This window comes from Alligator mississippiensis, chromosome 12 (genome assembly GCF_030867095.1).
Source record: "Alligator mississippiensis isolate rAllMis1 chromosome 12, rAllMis1, whole genome shotgun sequence".
Lineage (NCBI taxonomy): Eukaryota > Metazoa > Chordata > Crocodylia > Alligatoridae > Alligator > Alligator mississippiensis.
In genome coordinates, this window is record NC_081835.1 from 32615008 (window position 1) to 32631850 (window position 16843).

A 16843-nucleotide genomic window follows, 5' to 3' on the forward strand; every position below is an offset into this window, starting at 1 on the left:
GGCATGTGCCTGCTCATCTGGACGCTCCCATTATGTAAAGAAAATTTTGCAAAACTTTATCCTATGCGAAAAGATGCATTCATATCTTTGTGAAGGAGCCACCAATGCCCAAAACGTAATGGAGAGAATGTTACAAAACAGACATGATTCTATGATTTAGGTCAAAGAAAGAACATGAGCAGGCACCAACAAGCCCTTTGGTATCAGACTCTGGGACCTTACTGTTCACTAACACTGTAATTTCATTCAGGTTATGAAATGTTTCAACCACCATTCTCCAGATAAATTCTTAAAAAATAAAGTTAGTTATCTATATATTTATTAAATGTATATGCTGCACTATCCAAAAGGCTCAGAATAGCTTACAATAAACAAATAACCCAAGGACAGGATTCTCCAAACACCACCCCAAAACCAAAGAACTCCAACTCCTCCACCAAACACTGCCTCCCTGCCCAAACTCCCACAGGAAACAAGCCTCCTGCCAATCCTAACTCGTATCCAGAAACAAAAAAACCCTTGTCTCTAGCCCATTCCTACCTCCCTCCCTCAGGCTCTGGGGACATCCTGCCCACTCTTCCCCAATGTCATCCAAGCTTCTACCCCCTCTTCTACAGAGCCCTTAAGCTGTTTTTTTGCAGTGCCTCAGTGGCACCCACTCAGGAAGGCCTGGCAGCTTTGCAGGGCTTATAGGCTGGTTGGGTCATTCTTCCTTCAACAGTGCTCAAGACGGTGCCTGTGCCGGAACCTGGCTTTCATCCAGGGGATGGGGGATAGGGAAAGGGAGTGATGGTCACTGTTCTTCAGCCCAAGGATGCCTGCTTATCTATGTAAAATATGTATATAAAATAATGCTTATGCATGCCAAGTTCTGGAAATTCTAATTTAACCCAAGAATATCTTTTATCTTTTGAAACAACTGGAGTAATGAGAAGTAAAACTTTATTTATTTTTATAAGAAAAAATAAATACAATATTACTATACAAATATTATACAATACACAAAATATACAATATTGGTGTGACTTGAATACAACCAGCTTTGCAGGCATTGTTCCAATTAGTATGTTGCAATAATGATAAGGAATATCTGGGGGTTATGTAGCAGCTTTTCTGTCAGGAACTTTAGTATACCTGCTATATTAAAAGGGCTCTAATAAAACTAAACTTAACTTTACATACTGTAAGTAATTCTCTCCTAGTCAAAAGTTAAGCACTTGCATAAGTCTCTGAAGGATGGGAGTCCTGAAAATTCCAGCAATTCAATGGATCTTTATCATTACTATTTAACCCACAACCAAATTGTTATAGTAAAGAAAGGATAAGCAAAGATGCAAAGATTATTCCAATTTGAGCAATTCTGCTTTTGGTGTCCATATTAATGTAACATAAGCAGATGGGAAATCAGGACTTTATTTCTTCATACGATTAACATGGTTAAATGGAGACCCAATAGTATTTTCTTTAAAACTAGGGATGACCAATGTACAATAGAATTTTTAAAATCTCATGTTTAAGAGAATATTTTAAAATAAAAAATATCAGATAACCTTCCATAGAAAAGCTTACATTTCTATTTGAATGTTGAGTCACTTATATTGCTGATTTTTATTTTCCCTTAAAAGAAGTCTACTTTAAAATGACAATTATAGACTTCAATAATAACTTATTTGCCAACTTTATTTACAGAAGAAACTGTTAAGTACCAATTGTGAAATAAAAGGCTATTAATGTTACTGTAATCACATAAAACACATCACATGTAAATGTGGAAATACCCCAGTGTTGATGAATCATCATTCTTCTGAAAGAAATTATTCATTCTTTGTGCCAGAAAACAGTGACATTATGTACTTGCTCTATTATGCAGCACCATGAACCACATTTAAATGAATTTAAATTTATTATACATTCTCCACTGTTGAATACTGATGAATTCACCATTTCAGCTACCATTTATGGCAATTAGAAAAAGACAACATCAGTACTGTAATGAGGAGTACTCTATAAACCATGTTGTATTTGATTTGCTCACTATAAAGTTTTTCTGGGTGTTACGAGGCTGATTTAAAAAACCATTAGGTATTTTATGGTTTCCAGACTTCAGCATCTGATCCAATTATCTTAAAGATTAAAACATGCAATAAACAGCCAATTCATCATTATCATACCACATTTATTAGGCAAAACTGTTGAGTCACTTCCAGCTAAAAAAACAGCGATACCATTTATGCAGACTGTAATAACTGAATAATCACATCTTAAAGCCACTGTTAGAAACACCCATACAATACTACTTACCACACTTCAAGATTAAGTATAGATGTATAATAGTTTAGATATTCATAGACTGGATGGGTCACAAACAGTTATCAAACCGGGATATTGCTTAAGGACTTATATTTGTCTCATTTTAAGTGGGACATATTCAAGATTTTAAACTTTGAATGAGAGCATTTTCCTACGAGGCAAAAATGTCTTTTTTATTAACATTATAATTTTTGTTAACGTGACAGCAGTGGGAGTATTTTCTGTATCTTAACATAGCTATATATGGGAGAAGCCAGCCCGCTGCAGTGGTGAGGTGGGGAGCAGTGGGACCAGGCTGATGTGGTGGGGGGACAGAAGGAGGAGGCTCAGGGTTGATTAAAGAAAGACATTTAATCATATTCCTCCCTACCTTTGTCCCATATTCTACTGACTGTATAGGTCAGTCCAACATTGCACCGTAACTTTCCATTGTGTTTCTTGTTGCATTTTGGCATATTGACCTGTTATTTAATCACATGCCTGAATTTAATCCTGTAAGCATAGGGTAACCATAAATCCTGTTTTTGCCAGGACAGTCCTGGGGGTGAGAAATGTGGCCGGGACACCAGGACAGCCTGTGAAATCTGGGACTGCCCTGCAGGTGGCGATGAAAGAAGTGGGGAGGAACAGGCAGAGGCCAGCGCTGGTGGTCTCGCTCCCCTTTCCCCCCCGCAGCATCCTGGCCCTACTCCTGCTTGTGTTGTTGCTACCACCGCGAAGCCAGCACCAGTGGCCTTGCCCTCCCCCCTCCACTCCGCCTGCAGAGCTCATCCCCCTGCTGCTGGCCTCATCCCCCCATTCTGTCCACTCCATTGCCGCTGCCTCCAGGAAGCAAAGGTGGGGGGGGGTGGGGGGCAGGTCAGCCCACCCGTGCTCCATCCCCTGTGTTCTCGCCATCATGGCAACACTCCACCACGCTGCCGCCTCCTGTCCCAACACTTTATTCACACTCTGACTGACTGTTTCAGTCAGCCAATCAGAGCACGAATTAAATGTTATGGACAGGCAGATTAAGGCTTTCATAATGTTAGAATATATAAACTTTGGGTGCAGACAAAACTGTAGCTCCCTGCTGTAACTGAAAATGCTTTGCAGGAGTGTTCTCTCCTGGACCAAACAGAAGTTCACTGTTGGTTCCCAGAGGGGAGGGGAATCTAACTGCTCTCAGGGAGACTGCAGCCAGTTTTCCCTAGCAATGGCCCCTCCTCCCTGCGAGGCTGAAAAGTTTTCAGAATCGAAGGGAGGAAAGGGAGCATAGGGAGTTTGTTTTAGGGGTTCCCCAGCCAGTGCTGGGGAACAGGGGGCATGGGGCTCCAATTCACTTGCCCCACCCTCCAGAGGGGGCTGAAAAACTCTAAGACCAAGACTTCCTCCACTCCCTTTCCCCCATCCCATTCTGAAAACAACAACAGAAATTAGAAGAAATCAGAATTAGAAATTAGAAGCAGAAATTAGAGATGCTTTGTTTTGAAACATCTTCATCATACAATGAGGATTCAGATTTGCACTTGATCAACTGTTTTTGAAGCTGTCTGCAGCTGTGCACTTGTGTTTGGTCATGATTCATAGATGTTAGGGTCAGAAGTGACCTCAGTAGGTCATCAAGTCTGACCCCTGGCACTGGGCAGGAAAGAACGCTGGGGTCAGACGACCCCAGCTAGGTCCTTGTCCAGTCTCCTCTTGAAGACCCCCAAGGAAGGGGAAAGCATCACCTCCCTTGGAAGCCTATTCCAGATTCTAGACTGCTTGAGTATTATCTAGATGATTATAGACTGCTTTCTGTGTCCAGATCAGGTGAACATTGTCATTTCTGTCTACACCCTTTAGGTTGAGCTAAAAGACAACTGATTTCTTTAGAAAAGATCATATATTTATACTTTTCATGCATTAGCTTTCTCTTACAAGAAACTTCACCAAAAACTTAAATAGCAATGTAACTACCTCCCTTCCCCCAATGAAGGGAATCTGAAAACCATCAAGACCTGCTGCAAAATCCATTGAAGAATTTGGACATTCAGTTGGTTAAGACCGTTCTTGAGCTCTGTGCTATGGCAGCTACACTCCTGTCTCTAACTCATCTAGCTAGTTTAAAACTAGCTTGGAAATACACAAGCTGCAGGACGGAAACTACACATAAACCAGTATAAGTAATTAGGAACCGGTTCAAATTTGTAACACAACAGCAGTTCAGTGGACATAAACTGCTTTCAAAATGGCCAAAACTGGTTTAAGATAAACCTGGATGGATGCAGACTCAGACTTAACTGATTTAGGTTAAATCAACTTTTTGAACTTCTGTCCTAGAACCCCTCCACATTCAAGATGTCTGCTCCAGCAGAGCAGGGAGGTGAGCTCTAGTGTCCCACAGCTTCTGGCCTGGGCTACTGCAGGCACGTGGCTGCATTTCTGAAATCAAAAATGAATGTCTGTTCGCTTATCAGTTCAATATACACAGCTTAAACTAACCTGGGAAGATTGAATTGATTCAGCCTCGGGCTTTTTGAGTGTCTGTACTTAGCCTTAAAGAATAATAAATACAAGAGGGGGAAGCTACGGAATCCAATTGGCTGTGAAAATCACACAGTACAGCTGCGCAAAGCTTCGGTAGCCAATTTGATGTGGAGGAGATTCAGCCCAATTTGGCGACCGAATCTACGAATCCAAATCGAAAAGGGAAACCAATTAAAAGGTCTGAATTGAATCAGAAGCACCTGAATTGATTTGGTAAAGATTCACAGTTGGTTCAGAAATTCAGCCCTAGATAAACAGGCAGCAGTCCTCACCATGCTGGACAGTTGCCCCCAGCTGGTAAGTCTGTTGTGGTGGGTGGAGGGGGGAGGGAGGGATTGCGGCTGGGACAAGCTTCCTAGATATGGCAGTGTGGCACAGGACTTGGGGAGGGAGGCAGGGTGGGTGCAGGATATGGGTGTGGCAGCACTGGGAGCGGGGGGCTATGCCCTGCTGCCACTTGCCCAGCTGGGGTGGGAAGGCGTGATGCAGGCATGGCTTGCTCCAGGGGGAAGGGGGCATAGCTTGCCACTCGCCCAGCCAGGGCAGGGGGGGTGGTGCTGGATGCAGGTGTGGCCACCACTTGCCCAGGTGGGGGGGTGGGGGGATGCAGACATGGCAGTGCTGGGAGCAGGGGCTATGCCATGCTGCCACTTTTCCCCTTCCGCCCGCAGTGAGCCACACCTGCATCATGCCCCCCACCCGCCTTGGTTGGGCAAGTGGTGGCAGCGCCTGCATCCCGCAACCCCCTGTCCTGGCTGGGCAAGTGGCGGGCTATACCTTGCTGCCGCTTGTGCAGTTAGGTGTGGGATGCGGGCATGGCAGCACTGGGAGTGGGGACTCTGCCCTGCTGCCGCTTGTCCAGCTGGGGCTGGGGGAGGCGCAAGATGTGGGCATGGCAGCTCTGGGAGCAGGGACTATGCCCTGCTGTCGCTTGCCCAGCCAGAGTGGGGGGGGGGGGGGGGGGGGCGCGGGACGTGGGTGCAGCAGTGCTGGGAGCGGGGGCTATGCCCTGCTGCTGCTTGCCTCCTTCTGCCCAAAGCGAGCCGCGCCTGCATTGTGCCCCACCCTGCCCAGGCTGGGCAAGTGGCAGCAGGGCTTAGTGCCCGCTCCCAGTGCTGCCATGCCCACATCCCATGCCCCCCTTCCTGAGTCCCACACCCCCCTGCTGTGACTGGGCAACTTGTCCCAGCCCCAATCCCTCCCTCCTCCATGCCCCTTCCATCCCCCCTCCACAGTAGACTTACCAGTTGGAGACAGCTGCATCCAGCATGGTGAGGACTACTGCCTGTTTAGTCTATGGCCAAATCTCCAAAGCAGCACCGAATCTTTGGATCCGATTCAGCCGAATTGAATCAGGACAGTTATTCAAATCTCTGAATCAAATCACTGTCTCTCTGAATTGGCCGAATCCGAATTCAAAGCGAATACTTGCCGCTTCGCACAGGCCTATTTCACAGTATGCTATTCATTATTTTTTCTTAAAATATGATTTAGGGGATGATTCAAACAGGGATGATCCTGTCTTAAGCACAGGCTTGGATTAGATGTACTCGTGATGTCCTTTATAGCCCTACAATTCTATGGGAACAGATGCATGTTCCACTCAGTGTTAGTCTGTAACATTAAAAAGGCACATTATCAGAACACCATTTAGAACATACACAAATTATTTTGTAAACAAAATGTCACTGCTCAGTTCATCAGCGTAATTTATTCCTATACTGAAGCTGACTATTAAAACAGAGGTAACATTTTCCTATCTTATGTTTAGTCTTTAATATCTCAAGTTTATTTTCTTACCTCAGCAGCCTGAGTCTCCTGATGTAGTAGAGTCAGACCTGTCAGATCCTCCAAGAAGGAATGTGAGGAATTAAAAACTTTTGCTAGGAAATTGAACCCTTGGTGTTCGTATTGATCAAGGACCTGTTGGACAAGCAAACAGAAAGGGCAAACACATCAAGAGCTTATTTCTCACTACTTCATTTAGTTTGTAAAAAAAATAGCAATTTTTTGTGCCAACCTGCTAAATTATTGTGCTGTTATTAATGAAGAAACTCATAGCAAGAAGCAAGAATATTAATATTTCTCCCCCTCTATTGTGAAGGAAAGAACTGACAGGGCAAACCACAAGTTATATTCCTGAACAATCATACAGAGGGAATTTTAAAATTTTATAAAACCTGGAGAAAGCCTTCATACCAATGTATTAGTTCTGATTTGAGGCCTTTGTAAAACCTTTCAGGAACCAGAAGCAAATTTTTAGCCTTCACAACCAGATCAATTCTTTGACAAGAATTTTTTAGCTGGCATTTAAAAAATATATGGATATTAGGACCTTTTAATTGGATAGTACCCCCCCCCCCCACTTTTGGTTTTTCCCATATTTTAAACAACATGTACAAATTCTCTGAATTTTTTTTCTCTTGTCCATTCTGTGAAATGCTTGCAACCTCCCCATCATTTTAAAGTAGGAAGACAAATGCTTTGATATGAACCAAGAAAGTAGTCAAAAAGTTAAAAAATTAAATATTCCACCTTCCAATATTTGTGTGGAAGAACAGCTGGGGGATGTATGATTAACTCCATTTAATCATAACAACTCTACTCAGGAAGGCAGGTTGCTGTCCCTACGGTCACTGTATTTTATTCTCCCTAAATTGCAAAATGAGTTGCAGGCACCACAAAACTAGCACTGTCATTAAATTAACTGATTCGACTAAAGGAAACTCAATGTAACTGAGTATGTTTTTTGGGTTTTTTTTAAATCAAGCATTTGACACACTTGATTGTGTATGATTAAAAAATGAGGCAACATTTACAACTCATTGTTAATACATGAACAACCAACTTGTCCAATTATTCATTTAAAATTAATCAAAATAATCACTCACCCCTAACAACTTTACTCTTTTAAAATCTAATACCTAGTAGCACAGATGGAGCTTACACTGCTGTTGCAGGAAATTGTGGGACTTTGCACATACTGCCACAATTCATCAGCACAAGTGTAGCAAAATATGTTTAACAAAACTTTTGTATACTTTTCTACAGAACTTCAGGCCAACTGTTGAAAATAAACTGTGAGATGCAAGGATTTCTTAGGGTGAAATCTTGTATTGGACCAACTATGCAGCAGGGATAAAATTAGACAAATTTTTGAATGCAAGACATTCTTCATCATGTCTCGGATCACAGGAAATCAGGCACAGCACAGATGCCAACAGAGACCAGACAAAGAACATCTTGCATTCAAAAGTTTGTCTAACTTTATCCCAACTACATAAAAGGTATCACCCTAAGAAATCCTTGTTTCTCACATAATTTCTGGGTCATCACAGCTACATCACTCTTACATTACCAGAGAAAATACTACTTTTTAGTTGACAGTACTGTAAATCCAGTTGGTTGAGTTTGGGAATTAAGCAGTTCTGGAGATTGCACTTCTAGACCTGAACTGAAGTGGTGATTTTTAAACACTGACATAAAAAAGTTCTTATTAAGTAGTAACGTAATGTAAAAAAGAGAAACAGGTATGGTGCAATAAAGCATCAGGCCCCTTTTTAACCTGACTGTACACAGTTAAACACTAAAACATAAACAGTAGGCCTGTGTGAAGCGGCTAGTATTCGCTTTGGATTCAGAGTCAACCGATTCAGGGGACGGTGATACGATTTGGTGATTCGAATCACCGTCCCAAATCAATTCAGCAAAATCTGCAGCCGAATCTCCGAATCACACAGGCACATCCACTGCTCGCTCTCTCAGCCCCAGCAATGGCTGCTCTACCTGCCTCATTTTCCCGCTCTTTGAAAAAAAAAAAAAGCCTCTGACTCACTGGGTGCTGCCGGGTGGAGGGGCAATCCCTGCTGCCCCCCACTGCCCCACGCTGTGTGGGGGGTCTGCACAAGATCCCCAGTGCCCCCCACCCACTGTTCCAGTCCCCCCCATGGCTGCCCCGCCCATCCCAGCTCTGGCCCTTTAAGAAAAAAAAGGAAAAAAACCCGGGTTCCACCAGTTCCTGCATGGCAGGGGGGGTGATCCCCACTGCCCCACACCATGTGAGGGGCTCTTCCATGAGCCCCCTGCAGCCCTGAGGCTGCTGCAGAAGCTGCTGAGTCCAGGGTAGGTTTCAGGTTTTTGTTCTTAAAGAGCCGGAGCTGAGGCAGGTGTGGTAGCCATTGGGGGGGGGGGCTGGGAAAGCAGGAGGTGGGGGTCAGGTGGCTCGTGGCAGAGCCCCCCATGCAGCATGGAGCAGTGGGGGGGGCAGCAGGGACCACCCCTGTGCCAGGCAGCACTTGATGAGTGGGGGCTTTTTTTTTTTTTTTTTTTTTTTTAAGTTTCAGGAGCTGGGGATGGACAGGGCAGCCATGAGGGGGCTGGGACAGTGGGCAGGGGATGGAGCCTGGCAGGGGTCCCCCCATGGTTTCCTCCCCGCTCCTCCAGCCCCCCTTCCCCACCACCTACTTACCAGCTCTGAGTCTGGCTCCAACTCCCTGCTGCAGCAGGTGGGGAATGCCCAAATCATCAAAGCTCTCTGAATCTTTTCCAAAACAATTCGGACATTTTTATTGGTCCCCCAATTCGATTTGGATTTGGAGATTCAGCTACCAAATTGGGCTGAATCTCCTCCAAATCGATTCAGCACCCAAAGCTTCGCAGAGCCCCAATAAACAGTACTATTTATTCTGGTAACAAATCCATGGAAACTATTGTAAATGCACTAGAGATGCATTTAATTGTATGTGGCGTTTTGCATATTCTCCTTACATGCATGGGGCCATGTGAAAAGTTAATGTAAACAATAACTACTTACAAACATTTGTATCCTACATAATTTCTGGTTTACTCCTGAAATAATGCATCAAAACAAACTCCTTAGTTAAATGTACACAACATATATGTAGAGATTTGGAAAGTTTTAGTCTTTTATTTGAGATGTGCCTTGCTTAACATTATCTAGCATAAATTACAAGACCTTTTCAAACTGTGCTATGGATATACATATATATTTAAATGACCACTCTCTGTTCCGAAAATCTATTAAGTACATCCAGATGTGTAGCAGTTTCTAGCATCTGGTCCTTTTGAAACACTGTGTATATAGAAGTGAATTTATAAACTTGGACTGTGTTCAGAGCTATGCCTGTATACAATCTCCAAAGTTATCATCATTATCAAATATGCATTGTTATTAATTTACTTTTTTGAAACCATAATATAGAATCTATCTGACAGCTCTTTAATGATGTAGGCCAGATAATAGTTTGATTTGTAACAGCAATATACGGTCCACATGCCATAAACTGTAACATTATCCTGAAAATTAGAGGCATGTCAAATAAGTACATGGGAAATGACAACATATTGGTCCTTGCCTGCAATTAAAATATGAAGGGTATTTCTGGGTAATCATAGTGAAAGAATGAAAAAAATAGATAACAGGCTCAACTGACTTAAAAATTAGTAAGAGGACTCTTCCAAAGCATTCAGTGAGTTTTTAAATCATGTTTATTTTCTTTTGTTAAGGGTAACAGCTTCAAAGCTTTGAACAGTTGTTCCTGTCAAACCCCCCCCCCAAACCTATATTTCTTTTAACTCCAGAGAACTACAACACCAACCCAATTTGCCTCTTCTAGGTTTTGCTCCCTTCTACTCTCATAAACCTAGACAGCACTGGCTTTTAGCCAAATGCCAATAACCTAAGTCCCTAGAAAGCAAGACTCAAGTCTGCTTTGAAGCTTTCCTCCTGGGCACAGTAGTAGGCCTTTACCAGAGACAGTCCATGATACAAACTGTCCTGCTTCATGTCAAACAAGCCTCTGGACTTTTCTATATTTGCTGCCATATCTATGCATGAGTGTTTACACTTGCATTACATGTACTTGAACAGAGCAACCTGCATGATCATGCAGACATTTAAAGTGCATAATGTTTGCTTTGGATGGATCACCTGGAAGTGGAGGACTTTTTTAATGTTATTGCAATGTTCCTTTGTAATGTGATTAGCATAGAAGGGGTTAGGAAGTTCCAATTAAATGTATTTAAAATTATGTCAATAAAATATGGATACAGGAAACCCTCGCTATTCACAGCTTTGGCATTTGCAGTTTTGAATATTCATGGTACAGCATGATGACGCTTTGTTACATCACTAGCAGCATCTGCAGGAGCTCTGTGCTTGCCGCTGCTGGGCTCCCGCCACTGCCACTGGGCTCCCACTACCGCCAGCAGCACATGCTGTTCATGAACGCAGATGACATTCATGAACACAGCAGAGTATTCGCAGATTTCCCCAGTTGCGGGGATCTCTAGAATGTATCCCCCACAAATGGCAAGCATCTCCTATACTAATAAAATAAGGTATGTGAACTCATAAAATGAGTACCTTAGGGTATATTTTTTAAGGTCTATTGAAGTGCAACAGTACTCTTATATAAAAGAACTTTCACTACTTACTAACTAAAACCATAGACTAAACCCTGCTGATGGCTTCCCCTGAACAATGAACAGGAAAGACAGAAGCATTGGAGCTGAAGATTGGTCACCAACACAATCTTACTAAACCTCTCTGACAGGAAAAGGCAAAGATGGCAGTATCCTCCACTCCAGCCAGGGACCAGACAAAACACTTGCTTTTGACCCAAAAGGTCACAACTGCGCACCTGTTTTTTATGCATGTCATAAAATTATTCTAATATTATAAAATCCTTTGTCTGTCCATAATGTATTATTCACACTCTGATTGGCTGACTGAAACAGCCAATCAGAGTGCTCTACAAGTGTTCAACAGGAGACAGCATGGCGGAGTGTCACCATGATGGCAAAGTAGCAGCGAGGACCGTTCAGAGCATGGGGGAGGTGAGGCCAGCACTGCTGGTCTCAGCTACCTTGTCCTGCTCACTGCAACTGGTGCTGAGGACTGGGCAGAGTGTGGGGGAGGTGAAGCCAGCACTGCTGGCTTTGTCTCCCGCATCCTGCTCCCTTCAAGTTATGCCGAGGACAAGAAGTGGGTGCGGGGCCGGATGTGGGGGGACATGGAGCCACTGGACCCTGACAAAAGCTGGGAGGGAGGAGAGGGGGAGGAGGGAGGACAGTGGAAGTGCCCTGCCACTACTGCTGCCACTACCGCACCCTGAGAACAGCCCTGAGGGGGAGGGGGTGAGGGGGGGAGCGGGCCCACTCACCCCCTCCACCAGACGAGAAGCAGGAGCAATCCCGAATTTGGGACTCTGTTTCCATCCACCATCATGGTGGGGAGTGTGCCACTACCGCCCTGCCGCCACCGGGCCCCAACAAAAGCTGTCGGGGGGGGGGCAGTGGCGGTGCCCCATTGCTGGGCCCTGCCAACAGCTGGGAGGAAGGGTTGAGGGAAGGGGAGGGGAGACAGGTGGACGCAGGCCAGGCAGACATGGAGCACAGGGGTGGGGGGGCGGGAATGGGCCCAGATCAGAAGCGGGGGGGGGGGGGGGGGAGAGGGAAGGGGAACGGGCCTGGACTTGGGTGGGGGGGGGTCCTTGCTCTGGACTCTGGTTAAACAAGGGGCTTAACTATTGGTCTAGCTTCTGAGTTTTAGCTGCTTAAAATAAAACAATATAGGTTAGCCAGTCCTAATTAAATATAAAAGAAAGAATCTTAACCAGGCCCACTTCAAAGAGGAGGGGTGGCAAACTGACCTGTGAACTGACTTGTGAACTGCTTGCAAACTGACCTGTTTGCACCTCCCTGTTCACATAGTCACAGAACTTAGAGCTCCAGTATGAAATTAGAGAAAGGCTTGTTGAAAGTCTCTGGGTTAGGGTCAGAGGGAAGAGCAACAAGGGTGACATCATTGTGGGTGTCTGCTGTTGACCACCGGAGCAGGTGGCTGAGGCTTTCTACAAACAGCAAGCAGAAGTTTTCTGATCACAGACCAGAAAACTCCTGGGGGATACGACAGTGCACTGTCAATCCAAAAAGTTTCTGGAGAGTGTTGGGGATGACTTGTTGGTGCAGGTGTTAGAGATGCCAACTAGGGGCCATGTTCTTTTTGACCTGCTGCTCACAAGCAGGGAAGAATTGATGGGGGATGTAGGAGTGGATGGCAACTTGGACACCAGTGACCATGAGATGATTGAGTTCAGGATCCTGAGAAAAGGAAGGGAAGAGAGCATCAGAGTATGGACCCTGGACTTCAGAAAAGCAGATTTTGACTCCCTCAGGGAAATGATCGGCAGGATCTCCATGGAATCCAGTCTGAGGGGGAAAGGAGTCCAGGAAAGCTAGCTGTACTTTAAAGGAACCTTACTGAGGGCACAGAAACAAACCACCCTGATGTGCAGAAAGAGCAGCAAGCATGGCAGAAGATCAGCTTGACTTAGCAGAGAACTCTCTGGTGAGCTTAAACACAAAAAGGAAGCTTACAAGAAGTGGAAGGCTGGACAGATGACTAGGAAGTAGTAGAAGAATATTGCTCAGGCATACAGAGATTAAATTGGGAAGACTAAAGGCGCAACTGGAGTTGCAGATAGCAAGGGACATGAAGGATAACAAGAAGGGTTTCTACTAGTACGTTAGCAACAAGAAGATCAGGGAAAGTGTGGGGCCCTTACTGAATGGGAGAGGCAACCTAGTGACAGATGAGGAGGAAAAGGCTGAAGTACTCAATGTTTTTTATATCTCAGTCTTCACAGGCAAGCTCAGCTCCCAAACTACTACACCTGGCAGCAGAGTTTTGGGAGAAGGTAAGCAACTGATTGTGGTGAAAGAACAGGTTAGGAACTATCTAGAGAATTTGGACATGTAGAAGTCTATGGGGCCAGATGCAATGTACCCGAGGGTGCTGAGGGAGGTGGCTGATGTGTTTGCAAAGCCACTGACCATTACCTTTGAAAACTCATGGCAATTGTGGAAGGTCCCAGACAACTGGAAAAGGGCAAATATAGTGCCCATATAGTGTATCATGTGCTTGTGCAAAAATTCAAGGAGACGCATATTAAGTTCTGAAGAGCTGCATGTGGCTCCGAAGCCACAGGTTGGCCGCCCCTGTGTTAGAGGGTGCGGCAAGGATTCAGAGTGATTTAGACAAATTTAGGAGGATTGGACCAAAAGAAATCTCATGAGGTTCAACAAGGACTAGTACAAAGTCCTGCACTTAAGACAGAAGAATCCCATGCTGCTACAGGCTTGGGAACAACTGGTTAAGCAGCAACTCTGCAGAAAAGGACCCGGGGGTTACAGCCGACAATACGTTGGATACGAGTCAGCAGTGTGCTCTTGTTGCCAAGAGGGCTAACAGCATACTGGGCTGCATTAGTAGTAGCATTGCCAGCAAATCAGGAGAAGTGATTATTCCCCTCTATTCAGCATTGGTGAGGCCACAGCTGGAGTACTTTGTCCAGTTTTAGGCTGCCCATTACAGAAAGAATATGGACAAATTAAAGACAGTCCAGCAGAGGGCAACAACGATGGTTAGAAGGGTGGGGCACGTGACTTGAGAAGAGGCTGAGGAAACTGGGCTTATTTAGTTTGGAGATGAGAAGACTGAGGAGGGGGATTTGATGGTAGCCTTGAACTACCTGAAGGGTGGTTACAAAGAGGATGGAGATAGTTTTCAGTGGTGGAAGACAACATAACAAGGAGCAATGATCTTAAGTTGCAACAAGGGAAATTTAAGTTGGATATTAAGAAAAATTCTCTCACTAGGAAGTTGGTGAAGCACTGGGATGGGGTTACCTAGAGAGGTGGTGGGATATCCATCCTTGGAGATTTTTAAGGCCTGGCTCCATAAATCCCTGGCTGCAATGATCTAGCTGGAGATGGTCCTGCTTTGAGCAGGAGGTTGGACTAGATGACCTTCTAAGGTCCCTTTCAACCCTAATTTTCTATGATTCTATAAGTGTGCATGCTTTTCCAATTCCTCTTGCTTCTTTCCCAGGCTCCTTGCATTTGTGTAGACACAGCTGAGGTAACTACCCGATTGTCCTACTTTCTCAGGAAGAATGGAAAATCCTCCTCTGTTTCCCCCTCCTGTCTGTGCTTCTTCCAACTGCTTCCCCAGTTACCTCAGGGCTTTGGTCTGTATCCCCTGTAGAACCTAGTTTAAAGCTCTCCTCACCAGGTTAGCCAGCCTGTCTGTAAAGATGCTGTTTCTCCTTTTCTTCAGGTAGATCCTGTCTCTTCCTAGCAATCTTCTTCTTGGAACAACACCCCATGCTCAAAGAAGCCAAATCCCTGCTGGAAATACCATCTGCGCAGCAACGCATTGATCTGCAGTATGCATCCACTCCTGCCCAGGTCCTTCCCCTTGACTGAGCAGACCTCCAGAGACAACAGGTTAGTCTGACAGATGGATGCTTCCATCCCCTGCAGAAGGGAGTCTCCAACCACCACCACCTGTTGCTTTTTTTTTGTTGGCAGTGGTCTTGATCCTCCCAACCTTGGAGATGTCTGCCCTGGCCTCCTCTACCAATGGAATATGTTCCTCCTCCTCTGTTGCTAAGGCTCCATATCTATTCTCCAGGTAAACTGCTGCAGGTGGAAATGAAAACTTGCTCTCGCTGCCAGAGGTCACAAGCTTCCAGATTCCATCTTTTTGGGAGCATGTCTCTTCCTTCTCCAGGATACAGCTTTCTATTAATGTGACAATTGCAATCTCTCCCAGGAGATAAGAGTCCAGGGAGCTGAGATAATCAGGAACTGCTTCAGAATTCTAACTGATGGAGGATGATAATCATACTAAGTCAAAACTGTCAACAAAGACATGCAAAGCCCAAACACAGGCTCTCTTTTTTCTCCCCACTCCTCCACAATATAAAAAATAGGGTTGTTAAATGTATGGCTTATAGAGATACTCTATCCAATCCTTTGAACTACTGGTAGTTGTGGGGGTGTGGCTTTCTCCAGAATTTGGGGCTCTTTGGCCCTTCTGGTCATGGCCACTGGCAGGCAGCTTGGATTACTGCTGTCCCAGTCTCTGGCCCTGGGCTCCTCCCACAATTTGTGGACCCCTGCCCCCAAGCCACTGCTGATCCTTGACTCAACACACACTGCCAGACCCACTGCCACAGTGGTAGCCATGGTGGCCACCCCCATTCCCAAGGCTGGATGCAACCCATGAGGAACCCTGCTGTCTGGATCCAGTCTGGGGCCCAAGCAAGTTTGACATTCCTGGTCTATAGCAGTGATTCTCAACCTTTCTAGATTCCAGGCACTCCTTCAAAACTGTTTGAGTGCAACATCACCTCATTTCAAAAGCTAAATTCTACTCATTTTTTGACCACGGAAAAAGAATAGAGCACTTGTTCTGTTGTAAAGAACTCAAAGACCACAAGAAGAAAGAGGCATACAAACTATGGAAGCCTGGGACAGATCCCAAGGAGGACTATACAACAACGGCCTGCATTTGTAGGTAAGAAATTTGAAAGGCTAAGGTGGCGACTCAACTTAAATTAGTAACGGGAATCAAGGACAAGAAGTCCTTCTTTAGGTACATAGGGAACAGGAGGAAAACAAATGGGAGTGTGGGGCCACTGCTCAGCAACTCAGGACAGCTGGTTACTGGCACTCAGGAGAAAATTGAACTGAATGACTACTTTGCCTCAGTATTTCACCAGGCCAAGGGGAAAATCATGCCAGATAGGGTACAGAATGAACAGGGCAGGAATGATTGCCTTCCTACTATTGCCGTAGAACCGGTGTGTGATCAATTACAGAAATTAGATGTATATACATCAGCAGGACTGGATCAACTTCATCTGAGAGTGCTGAAGGAGCTGGCTGAAGTCATTGCCTGGCAAAACTCTTCCAAAACTCATGGTACTCCGGAGAGGTCCCTGAGGACTAGAAGAGGGCCAATGTTGTGCCCAAGAAGGGGAAGAAGGAGGACCCGGGTAACTATAGGCCAATTAGCCTAACTTCTAACCCATGAAAAATCCTGGAAAAATTCATTAAGGAGTCTATATGCGATAGGCATGCAAAAGGATTCTGAATGACAACCAGCATGGCTTCATCGCAGGCAGGTCTTGTCTTAACAATCTCATCTTCT

The 16843-nt window shown here is 44.9% G+C and overlaps 1 protein-coding gene across 10 annotated transcripts in view; it reads right to left on the reverse strand.

Annotated features, from left to right (window-relative positions):
- ATG7 (autophagy related 7) overlaps positions 1-16843 on the reverse strand; it is a 332274-nt gene that overhangs the window by 147072 nt on the left and 168359 nt on the right. For 6 of the 10 annotated variants that reach the window (XM_059715949.1, XM_059715947.1, XM_059715950.1 and 3 more), the window contains 2 exons: positions 6622-6744; positions 925-4716 (listed from right to left, as the gene is read on the reverse strand). The exons of 1 other annotated variant lie outside the window; for it this stretch is intronic. In XM_059715949.1, coding sequence (XP_059571932.1) covers positions 4585-4716; positions 6622-6744 — 255 coding nt within the window. In that variant the 3' untranslated portion in view covers positions 925-4584. Of the gene's footprint in view, positions 1-924; positions 4717-6621; positions 6745-16843 lie in introns of those variants that run through there. 3 more of the 10 variants (XM_019495404.2, XM_059715946.1, XM_019495326.2) reach the window with 1 other exon arrangement.